Genomic DNA, 20,029 nt, shown 5'->3' with positions numbered 1-20,029 from the left:
GTGGTATAGTTATTATAACTCAGGGTTAGGTAATGTATAAAACACAGTGGTATAGTTATTATAACTCAGGGTTAGGTAATGTATTAAACACAGTGGTATAGTTATTATAACTCAGGGTTAGGTAATGTATTAAACACAGTGGTATAGTTATTATAACTCAGGGTTAGGTAATGTATAAAACACAGTGGTATAGTTATTATAACTCAGGGTTAGGTAATAAATGTATAAAACACAGTGGTATAGTTATTATAACTCAGGGTTAGGTAATGTATTAAACACAGTGGTATAGTTATTATAACTCAGGGTTAGGTAATAAATGTATAAAACACAGTGGTATAGTTATTATAACTCAGGGTTAGGTAATGTATTAAACACAGTGGTATAGTTATTATAACTCAGGGTTAGGTAATAAATGTATTAAACACAGTGGTATAGTTATTAGAACTCAGGGTTAGGTAATAAATGTATAAAACACATACATTTACTGCGACCTGGCAGTAAATGTATCACTAGTCACTTTAAACAATGTCACTTTATATAATGTTTAAATACCCTACATTACTCATCTCATATGTATATACTGTATTTTACTTGTTGTGTTGCTAGGCTCGAAGCAAGCGGTATTTAGCTAGTCTGGTGGGCTGGTGTCACTGGACAGCTCGTAGCTGGTTCCCGTTGTAATCCGTATGAAATGAAGGACGCGTGTATCTGGAGAATGTCTGTCTCCTCCTCATATCTAATAACATGTCAGATATCCTGTAGATACAGAGTATCCCACTTGGGAAGTATCAGAGTTAACCAATAGGAAGCTCTACTCAAATAACTTCTTCATTCCAACTCGGAGGTTCCTAGTTCCGACTAGCACTTGAACAGGGCATTAATGGGTGGATTCCGTGGTGGTCCTGTATCTGCTCATCTTAAACCCTGTTCCAGCTGCAAGTGGTGCCTCTATCAGGGACGTTACAATCCAACGTGGTGCCTCTATCAGGGACGTTACAATCCAACGTGGTGCCTCTATCAGGGAAGTTACAATTCAACGTGGTGCCTCTATCAGGGACGTTACAATCCAACGTGGTGCCTCTATCAGGGACGTTACAATCCAACGTGGTGCCTCTATCAGGGACGTTACAATCCAACGTGGTGCCTCTATCACGGACGTTACAATCCAACGTGGTGCCTCTATCAGGGACGTTACAATCCAACGTGGTGCCTCTATCACGGACGTTACAATCCAACGTGGTGCCTCTATCAGGGACGTTACAATCCAACGTGGTGCCTCTATCAGGGACGTTACAATCCAACGTGGTGCCTCACAGACGTTACAATCCAACGTGGTGCCTCTATCAGGGACGTTACAATCCAACGTGGTGCCTCACGGACGTTACAATCAAACGTGGTGCCTCTATCAGGGACATTACAATCCAACGTGGTGCCTCTATCAGGGACGTTACAATCCAACGTGGTGCCTCTATCAGGGACGTTACAATCCAACGTGGTGCCTCAGGGACGTTACAATCCAAACACACAGCTCCCCCATTACGTGGAATTCTTTAACCTTCCAACCTTCTAATGTCAATGGCACAATATGGCCGATGTTTAAACAATCGGCTTGTTGTACCTGGTGCTTTCAAAGGTGGTTATATTATATATCATTTAATATAGGTAATATAGGTAATTATATTAGGTAATTTCATGACCTTTCAGAACCACTTGTCAAACTTGGTTTAAAATGTATCAATATGTTCCTTTTTTTCCTGTCCGAGGGTAAAATCCCTGTGTGAAAGATGTATGGGGTGGAGGGATAAAACAACGTGTTATCACATACATACTACCATTGCTGCACTGCTATCACACATTTTCCAACTCTAGGCACATAGACCTGCAAAACAATCCCTATGAGACATTGTCACCCCCAGTGAGCCTGACGGCCCGTGGCTCGTGGACTAAATACGGTATATTGTGTGTTGCTGACAGCTGCTTCAAAGTCTATTTGATTTCAGCCACTGTTTTTGTTCTGTAACTGAGAATAATCCGTTCCCTGACTGTTAAACCCATATAGACCGGTGGGTTTGAGCCCCAGTCCGCATGGAAACCACCGCACTGTTATTTATACGGTAGGTCTATGCGTCGCCCCGCACACGCGCGCCTTGGTTCGTGGAAATCATCTGCACCACGCGCCCTAGCAACTGCGGCATCAGCACGAGCAGCGTGGTGACTCGCTACGACAAAGCCACGCACGGATCCGCTGTAACGGTCTCTCTCCGCTCTGCAAGCAAAGAATCTTCCATCCCCAGCCCTGTTATTTGTTATTTCCCTGATATTCTTCGCGCTAATCTGCAACGTGGATCCTCGCTATCTGAAATATTTTACATCATTTTCATCGGATGATATATTTTCACCATCACGACAAAACGGACTGCTCATCCTCGTTATCAACAATACCGCGCGTTTCAGCAGGCAGGCTACAGCGACGCCCATAGCAACCTCTCTATGCGCATCCACGAGCCATCTGTTCATTACTGCTTGTTTGTGTCTGTCGTCTCCGTCTCCGACATCTCTGCTCGGCTGTCGCCCTCTCCCGGTTCCTCCCCCTGATCCCCCCAGTCTCGTCTCCAGGTTAGCGGCAGGTCTCATCTCTCGCCTCACTGCTGGGCACGTACCCTCCATCACAAGGCCTCTTCACAGGTGAGCCAATCACTGGATCTGATTATCAAACGGATAGTACTACTATAATGAATGCACGGGTCGGCATTGATCAAACATTTATCATTTATCTTCTCTTGATCATGGCTGTGTGTTCTTAATAGTGATGACTACTGTAACATGTTGTTGTCCAATGTTTAAGAGTGTGGTCCTGCAGAGAGAGGGGGAGAAAGAGGGGAGAGAGAGAAAGAGAGAGCACATTGTTGGCATCTGGTTTGTGTTTGGATCCAGATATGCCAGTATGAAGTGCCCTAGTCCCTTAGCAACAGTGATGCTTGGTTCTGAGGGAAAGGGAGGGCTCTGCTGCCAAATATAGCTTCTCTGCTGGACCAGCTCTCTCTCTTGTATTAGGGTTAATCTGAGCAGCATGACAATAACAGCAGACTCAGCTTGTTTCTTAATTGAAACAGGTTAGAGGGACAGGGGGTAGAGGGGACAGGGGGTAGAGGGGACAGGGGGTAGAGGGGACAGGAGGTAGAGGGGACAGGGGGTAGAGGGGACAGGGGGTAGAGGGGACAGGGGGTAGAGGGGACAGGAGGTAGAGGGGACAGGGGGTAGAGGGGACAGGGGGTAGAGGGGACAGGGGGTAGAGGGGACAGGAGGATATCTGGGGACAGGAGGATATCTGGGGACAGGGGGTAGAGGGGACAGGAGGATATCTGGGGACAGGGGGTAGAGGGGACAGGGGGTAGAGGGGACAGGGGGTAGAGGGGACAGGAGGATATCTGGGGACAGGGGGTAGAGGGGACAGGGGGTAGAGGGGACAGGGGGTAGAGGGGACAGGAGGATATCTGGGGACAGGGGGTAGAGGGGACAGGAGGATATCTGGGGACAGGAGGATATCTGGGGACAGGAGGATATCTGGGGACAGGGGGTAGAGGGGACAGGAGGATATCTTGGGACAGGGGGTAGAGGAGACGGGGTATCTGTGGACTGGGGGGTAGAGGGGACAGGAGGATATCTGGGGACGGGTAGAGGAGACCGGGTAAAGGGGACAGGGGGTAGATGGTCTGTATGATGGGTTAGGGTTTATATGGCTGGGTTGGATGGTCTGTATGATGGGTTATATGGCTGGGTTGGATGGTCTGTATGATGGGTTATATGGCTGGGTTGGATGGTCTGTATGATGGGTTATATGGCTGGGTTGGATGGTCTGTATGATGGGTTGGATGGCTGGGTTGGATGGTCTGTATGATGGGTTGGATGGCTGGGTTGGATGGTCTGTATGATGGGTTATATGGCTGGGTTGGATGGTCTGTATGATGGGTTATATGGCTGGGTTGGATGGTCTGTATGATGGGTTATATGGCTGGGTTGGATGGTCTGTATGATGGGTTATATGGCTGGGTTGGATGGTCTGTATGATGGGTTGGATGGCTGGGTTGGATGGTCTGTATGATGGGTTAGGGTTTATATGGCTGGGTTGGATGGTCTGTATGATGGGTTATATGGCTGGGTTGGATGGTCTGTATGATGGGTTATATGGCTGGGTTGGATGGTCTGTATGATGGGTTATATGGCTGGGTTGGATGGTCTGTATGATGGGTTGGATGGCTGGGTTGGATGGTCTGTATGATGGGTTAGGGTTTATATGGCTGGGTTGGATGGTCTGTATGATGGGTTATATGGCTGGGTTGGATGGTCTGTATGATGGGTTATATGGCTGGGTTGGATGGTCTGTATGATGGGTTATATGGCTGGGTTGGATGGTCTGTATGATGGGTTATATGGCTGGGTTGGATGGTCTGTATGATGGGTTATATGGCTGGGTTGGATGGTCTGTATGATGGGTTATATGGCTGGGTTGGATGGTCTGTATGATGGGTTATATGGCTGGGTTGGATGGTCTGTATGATGGGTTATATGGCTGGGTTGGATGGTCTGTATGATGGGTTATATGGCTGGGTTGGATGGTCTGTATGATGGGTTATATGGCTGGGTTGGATGGTCTGTATTATGGGTTATATGGCTGGGTTGGATGGTTAGTGTGTATTGTATTGGTGGTTTACATCAGTGGGGCACCTGCCTCAGTCTGAGCATCTCACAGTAGAATCAGCTTTAGGCCTGTGGAGGGTTTGGGTTTGGACAGACAGACAGAGGGTCAAACCATCTGTCTAGCTGGCCCAGACCCTATCCCCAGCCAACAGATGCTTATAGGGTCGCTCTGGGTAGATAGGCTTTCTGTTGACATAGCTAATGTTTGTTTACTAACACAAGGGCTGTTTACAAACAACTCTTTGCTAATTTTTATTTTCCCCTCTCTTTTTCTCTTCTTGTCTTTCTGTCTTTCTGCAGAGAGCAGCTGATTCAGCTCCTCCCACTTTCTCTGGCTCCTCCCAGCTGTGGCCCCTACTGGGCACGCTCCCTGGCTCTTACCTGATTGGTCCCCGGCCTCAGGACGGAAGCCACGCCCACCACACTCCCTACATGAGGGACAAGGCCACTCAGGTGAGGTGTGTGTGTGTGTGTGTGTGTGTGTGTGTGTGTGTGTGTGTGTGTGTGTGTGTGTGTGTGTGTGTGTGTGTGTGTGTGTGTGTGTGTGTGTGTGTGTGTGTGTGTGTGTGTGTGTGTGTGTGTGTGTGTGTGTGTGTTAGCATGCATCTCACCTGTCTCTCTCTGTGGTGTCAGACCCCCAGGGCCTGGGCGGATGAGAGGAGACGGGGGAGCCACAAGAGATCAGCCTCCTGCGGGAGCACCGACCAGCTCAAAGAGGTCAGTCACACTGGTCAGTCTCTGCCTTTAGATACTGACAACATAGTGACACTCCACATAACAACATGGTGACACTCCACATAACAACATAGTGACACTCCACATAATAACAACATAGTGACACTCCACATGATAACATGGTGACACTCCACATAACAACATAGTGACACTCCACATAACAACATGGTGACACTCCACATAATAACATGGTGACACTCCACATAACAACATAGTGACACTCCACATAACAACATGGTGACACTCCACATAATAACATGGTGACACTCCACATAACAACATAGTGACACTCCACATAACAACATGGTGACACTCCACATAACAACATAGTGACACTCCACATAACAACATGGTGACACTCCACATAATAACATGGTGACACTCCACATAACAACATAGTGACACTCCACATAACAACATGGTGACACTCCACATAATAACATGGTGACACTCCACATAATAACAACATGGTGACACTCCACATAATAACATGGTGACACTCCACATAACAACATGGTGACACTCCACATAACAACATGGTGACACACCACATAACAACATAGTGACACTCCACATAACAACATGGTGACACTCCACATAATAACATGGTGACACTCCACATAATAACATGGTGACACTCCACATAACAACATGGTGACACTCCACATAATAACATGGTGACACTCCACATAATAACATGGTGACACTCCACATAATAACAACATAGTGACACTCCACATAATAACATGGTGACACTCCACATAATAACATGGTGACACTCCACATAATAACATGGTGACACTCCACATAATAACATGGTGACACTCCACATAATACCATGGTGACACTCCACATAATAACAACATAGTGACACTCCACATAATAACATGGTGACACTCCACATAATAACAACATAGTGACACTCCACATAACAACATAGTGACACTCCACATAAAAACATAGTGACACTCCACATAATAACAACATAGTGACACTCCACATAATAACATGGTGACACTCCACATAATAACAACATAGTGACACTCCACATAATAACAACATAGTGACACTCCACATAACAACATGGTGACACTCCACATAATAACATGGTGACACTCCACATAACAACATAGTGACACTCCACATAATAACATGGTGACACTCCACATAACAACATAGTGACACTCCACATAATAACAACATAGTGACACTCCACATAACAACATAGTGACACTCCACATAATAACATAGTGACACTCCACATAACAACATAGTGACACTCCACATGATAACAACATAGTGACACTCCACATAATAACAACATAGTGACAACATAGTGACAACATAGTGACAACATAGTGACAACATAGTGATACTCCACATAACAACAACATAGTGACACTCCACATAACAACATGGTGACACTCCACATAACAACATGGTGACAACATAGTGACACTCCACATAATAACAACATATTGACACCACATAACAACATGGTGACAACATAGTGACACTCCACATGATAACATGGTGACACTCCACATAACAACATAGTGACACTCCACATAACAACATGGTGACACTCCACATAATAACATGGTGACACTCCACATAACAACATAGTGACACTCCACATAATAACATGGTGACACTCCACATAACAACATGGTGACACTCCACATAACAACATGGTGACACACCACATAACAACATAGTGACACTCCACATAACAACATGGTGACACTCCACATAATAACATGGTGACACTCCACATAACAACATGGTGACACTCCACATAATAACATGGTGACACTCCACATAATAACATGGTGACACTCCACATAATAACAACATAGTGACACTCCACATAATAACATGGTGACACTCCACATAATAACATGGTGACACTCCACATAATAACATGGTGACACTCCACATAATACCATGGTGACACTCCACATAATAACAACATAGTGACACTCCACATAATAACATGGTGACACTCCACATAATAACAACATAGTGACACTCCACATAACAACATAGTGACACTCCACATAAAAACATAGTGACACTCCACATAATAACAACATAGTGACACTCCACATAATAACAACATAGTGACACTCCACATAACAACATAGTGACACTCCACATAATAACATGGTGACACTCCACATAACAACATAGTGACACTCCACATAATAACAACATAGTGACACTCCACATAACAACATAGTGACACTCCACATAATAACATAGTGACACTCCACATAACAACATAGTGACACTCCACATGATAACAACATAGTGACACTCCACATAATAACAACATAGTGACAACATAGTGACAACATAGTGACAACATAGTGACAACATAGTGATACTCCACATAACAACAACATAGTGACACTCCACATAACAACATGGTGACACTCCACATAACAACATAGTGACACTCCACATAATAACAACATAGTGACACCACATAACAACATGGTGACAACATAGTGACACTCCACATAACAACATAGTGACACTCCACATAATAACAACATGGTGACACTCCACATAACAAAATGGTGACACTCCACATAATAACATAGTGACACTCCACATAATAACATAGTGACACTCCACATAATAACAACATGGTGACACTCCACATAACAACATAGTGACACTCCACATAACAACATAGTGACACTCCACATAACAACATAGTGACACTCCACATAATAACATAGTGACACTCCACATAATAACAACATGGTGACACTCCACATAACAACATAGTGACACTCCACATAATAACATAGTGACACTCCACATAATAACAACATAGTGACACCACATAACAACATGGTGACAACATAGTGACACTCCACATAACAACATGGTGACACTCCACATAACAACATAGTGACACTCCACATAATAACAACATAGTGACACCACATAACAACATGGTGACAACATAGTGACACTCCACATAACAACATAGTGACACTCCACATAATAACAACATGGTGACACTCCACATAACAAAATGGTGACACTCCACATAATAACATAGTGACACTCCACATAATAACATAGTGACACTCCACATAATAACAACATGGTGACACTCCACATAACAACATAGTGACACTCCACATAACAACATAGTGACACTCCACATAACAACATAGTGACACTCCACATAATAACATAGTGACACTCCACATAATAACAACATGGTGACACTCCACATAACAACATAGTGACACTCCACATAATAACATAGTGACACTCCACATAACAACATAGTGACACTCCACATAACAACATAGTGACACTCCACATAACAACATAGTGACACTCCACATAATAACATAGTGACACTCCACATAATAACAACATGGTGACACTCCACATAACAACATGGTGACACTCCACATAATAACATGGTGACACTCCACATAATAACATGGTGACACTCCACATAATAACAACATAGTGACACTCCACATAATAACAACATAGTGACACTCCACATAACAACATGGTGACACTCCACATAACAACATGGTGACAACATAGTGACACTCCACATAATAACAACATAGTGACACCACATAACAACATGGTGACAACATAGTGACACTCCACATAACAACATAGTGACACTCCACATAATAACAACATGGTGACACTCCACATAACAACATGGTGACACTCCACATAATAACATAGTGACACTCCACATAATAACATAGTGACACTCCACATAATAACAACATGGTGACACTCCACATAACAACATAGTGACACTCCACATAATAACATAGTGACACTCCACATAACAACATAGTGACACTCCACATAACAACATGGTGACACTCCACATAATAGCATGGTGACACTCCACATAATAACATGGTGACACTCCACATAATAACAACATAGTGACACTCCACATAATAACAACATAGTGACACTCCACATAACAACATGGTGACACTCCACATAATAACAACATAGTGACACTCCACATAACAACATAGTGACACTCCACATGATAACAACATAGTGACACTCCACATAACAACATAGTGACACTCCACATAACAACATGGTGACACTCCACATAATAACATGGTGACACTCCACATAATAACAACATAGTGACACTCCACATAATAACAACATAGTGACACTCCACATGATAACAACATAGTGACACTCCACATAATAACAACATAGTGACACTCCACATGATAACAACATAGTGACACTCCACATAATAACAACATAGTGACACTCCACATAATAACAACATAGTGACACTCCACATAATAACATAGTGACACTCCACATAATAACATGGTGACACTCCACATAATAACACAGTGACACTCCACATAATAACAACATAGTGACACTCCACATAGTGACACTCCACATAATAACAACATAGTGACACTCCACATAACAACATAGTGACACTCCACATAACAACATAGTGACACTCCACATAATAACAACATAGTGACACTCCACATAATAACATGGTGACACATCACATAATAACAACATAGTGACACTCCACATAATAACAACATAGTGACACTCCACCAAACAACATAGTGACACTCCACATAATAACATAGTGACACTCCACATAATAACAACATAGTGACACTCCACATAACAACATAGTGACACTCCACATAACAACATAGTGACACTCCACATAATAACAACATAGTGACACTCCACATAATAACATGGTGACACATCACATAATAACAACATAGTGACACTCCACATAATAACAACATAGTGACACTCCACCAAACAACATAGTGACACTCCACATAATAACATAGTGACACTCCACATAATAACAACATAGTGACACTCCACATAACAACATAGTGACACTCCACATAACAACATAGTGACACTCCACATAATAACAACATAGTGACACTCCACATAATAACATGGTGACACATCACATGATAACAACATAGTGACACTCCACATAATAACAACATAGTGACACTCCACATAACAACATGGTGACACTCCACATAATAACATGGTGACACTCCACATAATAACAACATAGTGACACTCCACATAACAACATAGTGACACTCCACATAACAACATAGTGACACTCCACATGATAACAACATAGTGACACTCCACATAATAACAACATAGTGACAACATAGTGACAACATAGTGACAACATAGTGATACTCCACATAACAACAACATAGTGACACTCCACATAACAACATGGTGACACTCCACATAACAACATGGTGACAACATAGTGACACTCCACATAATAACAACATAGTGACACCACATAACAACATGGTGACAACATAGTGACACTCCACATAACAACATAGTGACACTCCACATAATAACAACATAGTGACACTCCACATAACAACATAGTGGCACTCCACATAATAACATAGTGACACTCCACATAATAACATGGTAACACTCCACATAACAACATAGTGACACTCCACATAACAACATAGTGACTCTCCACATAATAACAACATGGTGACACTCCACATAACAACATAGTGACACTCCACATAATAACAACATAGTGACACTCCACATAACAACATGTTGACACTCCACATAACAACATGGTGACAACATAGTGACACTCTACATAATAACAACATAGTGACACTCCACATAACAACATGGTGACAACATAGTGACAACATAGTGACAACATAGTGACACTCCACATAGGGACAACATAGTGACACTCCACATAGTGACAACATAGTGACAACATGATAACAACATAGTGACACTCCACATAATAACAACATAGTGACAACATAGTGATACTCCACATAACAACATAGTGACACTCCACATAACAACATGGTGACACTCCACATAATAACATGGTGACACTCCACATAATAACATAGTGACACTCCACATAATAACAACATAGTGACACTCCACATAATAACATGGTGACACTCCACATAATAACATGGTGACACTCCACATAATAACATGGTGACACTCCACATAATAACAACATAGTGACACTCCACATAATAACATGGTGACACTCCACATAATAACAACATAGTGACACTCCACATAACAACATAGTGACACTCCACATAACAACATAGTGACACTCCACATAATAACAACATAGTGACACTCCACATAATAACATGGTGACACTCCACATAATAACATGGTGACACTCCACATAATAACAACATAGTGACACTCCACATAATAACAACATAGTGACACTCCACATAACAACATAGTGACACTCCACATAATAACATGGTGACACTCCACATAACAACATGGTGACAACATAGTGACACTCCACATAATAACAACATAGTGACACCACATAACAACATGGTGACAACATAGTGACACTCCACATAACAACATAGTGACACTCCACATAATAACAACATAGTGACAACATAGTGACAACATAGTGATACTCCACATAACAACAACATAGTGACACTCCACATAACAACATGGTGACACTCCACATAACAACATGGTGACAACATAGTGACACTCCACATAATAACAACATAGTGACACCACATAACAACATGGTGACAACATAGTGACACTCCACATAACAACATAGTGACACTCCACATAATAACAACATAGTGACACTCCACATAACAACATAGTGACACTCCACATAACAACATAGTGACACTCCACATAATAACATGGTAACACTCCACATAACAACATAGTGACACTCCACATAACAACATAGTGACTCTCCACATAATAACAACATGGTGACACTCCACATAACAACATAGTGACACTCCACATAATAACAACATAGTGACACCACATAACAACATGGTGACAACATAGTGACACTCCACATGATAACATGGTGACACTCCACATAACAACATAGTGACACTCCACATAACAACATGGTGACACTCCACATAATAACATGGTGACACTCCACATAACAACATAGTGACACTCCACATAATAACATGGTGACACTCCACATAACAACATGGTGACACTCCACATAATAACATGGTGACACTCCACATAACAACATAGTGACACTCCACATAACAACATGGTGACACTCCACATAATAACATGGTGACACTCCACATAACAACATAGTGACACTCCACATAACAACATGGTGACACTCCACATAATAACAACATGGTGACACTCCACATAACAACATGGTGACACTCCACATAATAACAACATAGTGACACTCCACATAATAACATGGTGACACTCCACATAATAACAACATAGTGACACTCCACATAACAACATAGTGACACTCCACATAAAAACATAGTGACACTCCACATAATAACAACATAGTGACACTCCACATAATAACATGGTGACACTCCACATAATAACAACATAGTGACACTCCACATAATAACAACATAGTGACACTCCACATAACAACATAGTGACACTCCACATAATAACATGGTGACACTCCACATAACAACATAGTGACACTCCACATAATAACAACATAGTGACACTCCACATAACAACATAGTGACACTCCACATAATAACATAGTGACACTCCACATAACAACATAGTGACACTCCACATGATAACAACATAGTGACACTCCACATAATAACAACATAGTGACAACATAGTGACAACATAGTGACAACATAGTGACAACATAGTGATACTCCACATAACAACAACATAGTGACACTCCACATAACAACATGGTGACAACATAGTGACACTCCACATGATAACATGGTGACACTCCACATAACAACATAGTGACACTCCACATAACAACATGGTGACACTCCACATAATAACATGGTGACACTCCACATAACAACATAGTGACACTCCACATAATAACATGGTGACACTCCACATAACAACATGGTGACACTCCACATAATAACATGGTGACACTCCACATAACAACATAGTGACACTCCACATAATAACAACATGGTGACACTCCACATAATAACATGGTGACACTCCACATAACAACATAGTGACACTCCACATAACAACATGGTGACACTCCACATAATAACAACATGGTGACACTCCACATAACAACATGGTGACACACCACATAACAACATAGTGACACTCCACATAACAACATGGTGACACTCCACATAATAACATGGTGACACTCCACATAACAACATGGTGACACTCCACATAATAACATGGTGACACTCCACATAATAACATGGTGACACTCCACATAATAACAACATAGTGACACTCCACATAATAACATGGTGACACTCCACATAATAACATGGTGACACTCCACATAATAACATGGTGACACTCCACATAATACCATGGTGACACTCCACATAATAACAACATAGTGACACTCCACATAATAACATGGTGACACTCCACATAATAACAACATAGTGACACTCCACATAACAACATAGTGACACTCCACATAAAAACATAGTGACACTCCACATAATAACAACATAGTGACACTCCACATAATAACAACATAGTGACACTCCACATAACAACATAGTGACACTCCACATAATAACATGGTGACACTCCACATAACAACATAGTGACACTCCACATAATAACAACATAGTGACACTCCACATAACAACATAGTGACACTCCACATAATAACATAGTGACACTCCACATAACAACATAGTGACACTCCACATGATAACAACATAGTGACACTCCACATAATAACAACATAGTGACAACATAGTGACAACATAGTGACAACATAGTGACAACATAGTGATACTCCACATAACAACAACATAGTGACACTCCACATAACAACATGGTGACACTCCACATAACAACATAGTGACACTCCACATAATAACAACATAGTGACACCACATAACAACATGGTGACAACATAGTGACACTCCACATAACAACATAGTGACACTCCACATAATAACAACATGGTGACACTCCACATAACAACATGGTGACACTCCACATAATAACATAGTGACACTCCACATAATAACATAGTGACACTCCACATAATAACAACATGGTGACACTCCACATAACAACATAGTGACACTCCACATAACAACATAGTGACACTCCACATAACAACATAGTGACACTCCACATAATAACATAGTGACACTCCACATAATAACAACATGGTGACACTCCACATAACAACATAGTGACACTCCACATAATAACATAGTGACACTCCACATAACAACATAGTGACACTCCACATAACAACATGGTGACACTCCACATAATAACATGGTGACACTCCACATAACAACATAGTGACACTCCACATAATAACATGGTGACACTCCACATAACAACATGGTGACACTCCACATAACAACATGGTGACACTCCACATAATAACATAGTGACACTCCACATAATAACATGGTGACACTCCACATAACAACATAGTGACACTCCACATAATAACATGGTGACACTCCACATAACAACATGGTGACACTCCACATAACAACATGGTGACACTCCACATAATAACATAGTGACACTCCACATAATAACATAGTGACACTCCACATAATAACAACATGGTGACACTCCACATAACAACATAGTGACACTCCACATAACAACATAGTGACACTCCACATAACAACATAGTGACACTCCACATAATAACATAGTGACACTCCACATAATAACAACATGGTGACACTCCACATAACAACATAGTGACACTCCACATAATAACATAGTGACACTCCACATAACAACATAGTGACACTCCACATAACAACATGGTGACACTCCACATAATAACATGGTGACACTCCACATAATAACATGGTGACACTCCACATAATAACAACATAGTGACACTCCACATAATAACAACATAGTGACACTCCACATAACAACATGGTGACACTCCACATAACAACATGGTGACAACATAGTGACACTCCACATAATAACAACATAGTGACACCACATAACAACATGGTGACAACATAGTGACACTCCACATAACAACATAGTGACACTCCACATAATAACAACATGGTGACACTCACACATAACAACATGGTGACACTCCACATAATAACATAGTGACACTCCACATAATAACATAGTGACACTCCACATAATAACAACATGGTGACACTCCACATAACAACATAGTGACACTCCACATAATAACATAGTGACACTCCACATAACAACATAGTGACACTCCACATAACAACATGGTGACACTCCACATAATAACATGGTGACACTCCACATAATAACATGGTGACACTCCACATAATAACAACATAGTGACACTCCACATAATAACAACATAGTGACACTCCACATAACAACATGGTGACACTCCACATAATAACAACATAGTGACACTCCACATAACAACATAGTGACACTCCACATGATAACAACATAGTGACACTCCACATAACAACATAGTGACACTCCACATAACAACATGGTGACACTCCACATAATAACATGGTGACACTCCACATAATAACAACATAGTGACACTCCACATAATAACAACATAGTGACACTCCACATGATAACAACATAGTGACACTCCACATAATAACAACATAGTGACACCCCACATGATAACAACATAGTGACACTCCACATAATAACAACATAGTGACACTCCACATAATAACAACATAGTGACACTCCACATAATAACATAGTGACACTCCACATAATAACATGGTGACACTCCACATAATAACATAGTGACACTCCACATAATAACAACATAGTGACACTCCACATAGTGACACTCCACATAATAACAACATAGTGACACTCCACATAACAACATAGTGACACTCCACATAACAACATAGTGACACTCCACATAATAACAACATAGTGACACTCCACATAATAACATGGTGACACATCACATAATAACAACATAGTGACACTCCACATAATAACAACATAGTGACACTCCACCAAACAACATAGTGACACTCCACATAATAACATAGTGACACTCCACATAATAACAACATAGTGACACTCCACATAACAACATAGTGACACTCCACATAACAACATAGTGACACTCCACATAATAACAACATAGTGACACTCCACATAATAACATGGTGACACATCACATAATAACAACATAGTGACACTCCACATAATAACAACATAGTGACACTCCACCAAACAACATAGTGACACTCCACATAATAACATAGTGACACTCCACATAATAACAACATAGTGACACTCCACATAACAACATAGTGACACTCCACATAACAACATAGTGACACTCCACATAATAACAACATAGTGACACTCCACATAATAACATGGTGACACATCACATAATAACAACATAGTGACACTCCACATAATAACAACATAGTGACACTCCACATAACAACATGGTGACACTCCACATAATAACATGGTGACACTCCACATAATAACAACATAGTGACACTCCACATAACAACATAGTGACACTCCACATAACAACATAGTGACACTCCACATGATAACAACATAGTGACACTCCACATAATAACAACATAGTGACAACATAGTGACAACATAGTGACAACATAGTGATACTCCACATAACAACAACATAGTGACACTCCACATAACAACATGGTGACACTCCACATAACAACATGGTGACAACATAGTGACACTCCACATAATAACAACATAGTGACACCACATAACAACATGGTGACAACATAGTGACACTCCACATAACAACATAGTGACACTCCACATAATAACAACATAGTGACACTCCACATAACAACATAGTGGCACTCCACATAATAACATAGTGACACTCCACATAATAACATGGTAACACTCCACATAACAACATAGTGACACTCCACATAACAACATAGTGACTCTCCACATAATAACAACATGGTGACACTCCACATAACAACATAGTGACACTCCACATAATAACAACATAGTGACACTCCACATAACAACATGGTGACACTCCACATAACAACATGGTGACAACATAGTGACACTCTACATAATAACAACATAGTGACACTCCACATAACAACATGGTGACAACATAGTGACAACATAGTGACAACATAGTGACAACATAGTGACACTCCACATAGTGACAACATAGTGACACTCCACATAGTGACAACATAGTGACAACATGATAACAACATAGTGACACTCCACATAATAACAACATAGTGACAACATAGTGATACTCCACATAACAACATAGTGACACTCCACATAACAACATGGTGACACTCCACATAATAACATAGTGACACTCCACATAATAACAACATAGTGACACTCCACATAATAACATGGTGACACTCCACATAATAACATGGTGACACTCCACATAATAACATGGTGACACTCCACATAATAACAACATAGTGACACTCCACATAATAACATGGTGACACTCCACATAATAACAACATAGTGACACTCCACATAACAACATAGTGACACTCCACATAACAACATAGTGACACTCCACATAATAACAACATAGTGACACTCCACATAATAACATGGTGACACTCCACATAATAACATGGTGACACTCCACATAATAACAACATAGTGACACTCCACATAATAACAACATAGTGACACTCCACATAACAACATAGTGACACTCCACATAATAACATGGTGACACTCCACATAACAACATGGTGACAACATAGTGACACTCCACATAATAACAACATAGTGACACCACATAACAACATGGTGACAACATAGTGACACTCCACATAACAACATAGTGACACTCCACATAATAACAACATAGTGACAACATAGTGACAACATAGTGATACTCCACATAACAACAACATAGTGACACTCCACATAACAACATGGTGACACTCCACATAACAACATGGTGACAACATAGTGACACTCCACATAATAACAACATAGTGACACCACATAACAACATGGTGACAACATAGTGACACTCCACATAACAACATAGTGACACTCCACATAATAACAACATAGTGACACTCCACATAACAACATAGTGACACTCCACATAACAACATAGTGACACTCCACATAATAACATGGTAACACTCCACATAACAACATAGTGACACTCCACATAACAACATAGTGACACTCCACATAACAACATAGTGACACTCCACATAATAACATGGTGACACTCCACATAACAACATAGTGACACTCCACATAACAACATAGTGACACTCCACATAACAACATAGTGACACTCCACATAACAACATGGTGACAACATAGTGACACTCCACATAATAACAACATGGTGACACTCCACATAACAACATAGTGACACTCCACATAATAACAACATAGTGACACTCCACATAACAACATGGTGACACTCCACATAACAACATGGTGACAACATAGTGACACTCCACATAATAACAACATAGTGACACTCCACATAACAACATGGTGACAACATAGTGACAACATAGTGACACTCCACATAGTGACAACATAGTGACACTCCACATAGTGACAACATAGTGACAACATGATAACAACATAGTGATACTCCACATAACAACATAGTGACACTCCACATAACAACATGGTGACACTCCACATAATAACATGGTGACACTCCACATAATAACATGGTGACACTCCACATAACAACATAGTGACACTCCACATAACAACATAGTGACACTCCACATAATAACATAGTGACACTCCACATAATAACATGGTGACACTCCACATAATAACATGGTGACACTCCACATAACAACATGGTGACACTCCACATAACAACATAGTGACACTCCACATAATAACATGGTGACACTCCACATAACAACATAGTGACACTCCACATAATAACATGGTGACACTCCACATAACAACATAGTGACACTCCACATAATAACATGGTGACACTCCACATAATAACATGGTAACACTCCACATAACAACATAGTGACACTCCACATAATAACAACATAGTGACACTCCACATAATAACAACATAGTGACACTCCACATAACAACATGGTGACACTCCACATAACAACATGGTGACAACATAGTGACACTCCACATAATAACAACATAGTGACAACATAGTGACACTCCACATGATAACAACATAGTGACAACATAGTGACAACATTGTGACAACATAGTGACAACATAGTGACACTCCACATAGTGACAACATAGTGACACTCCACATAGTGACAACATAGTGACACTCCACATGATAACAACATAGTGACAACATAGTGACAACATAGTGACAACATAGTGACACTCCACATGATAACAACATAGTGACAACATAGTGACAACATAGTGACAACATAGTGACAACATAGTGACACACTCCACATGATAACAACATAGTGACAACATAGTGACACTCCACATGATAACAACATAGTGACAACATAGTGACACTCCACAT

General features: G+C 40.9%; 1 protein-coding gene across 2 annotated transcripts in view; it reads left to right on the top strand.

The window, feature by feature from the left end:
- The first annotated feature begins 1,992 nt into the window (after positions 1–1,992).
- The window catches only part of LOC139532895 (protein FAM117B-like), a 27,861-nt gene continuing 9,824 nt past the window's right edge, over positions 1,993–20,029 (top strand). Inside the window, exons 1-3 of one of the 2 annotated variants that reach the window (XM_071331057.1) lie at positions 1,993–2,685; positions 4,999–5,151; positions 5,332–5,415. In XM_071331057.1, the coding sequence (XP_071187158.1) occupies positions 5,131–5,151; positions 5,332–5,415 (105 nt within the window). In that variant the 5' untranslated portion in view covers positions 1,993–2,685; positions 4,999–5,130. The remainder of the gene's footprint in view (positions 2,686–4,998; positions 5,152–5,331; positions 5,416–20,029) is intronic. The other variant, XM_071331056.1, reaches the window with a different exon arrangement.

This window comes from Salvelinus alpinus, chromosome 10 (assembly GCF_045679555.1).
Source record: "Salvelinus alpinus chromosome 10, SLU_Salpinus.1, whole genome shotgun sequence".
Lineage (NCBI taxonomy): Eukaryota > Metazoa > Chordata > Actinopteri > Salmoniformes > Salmonidae > Salvelinus > Salvelinus alpinus.
Note: the sequence above shows the minus strand (reverse complement) of the source record. Positions and strands in the feature narration are given on the sequence as shown.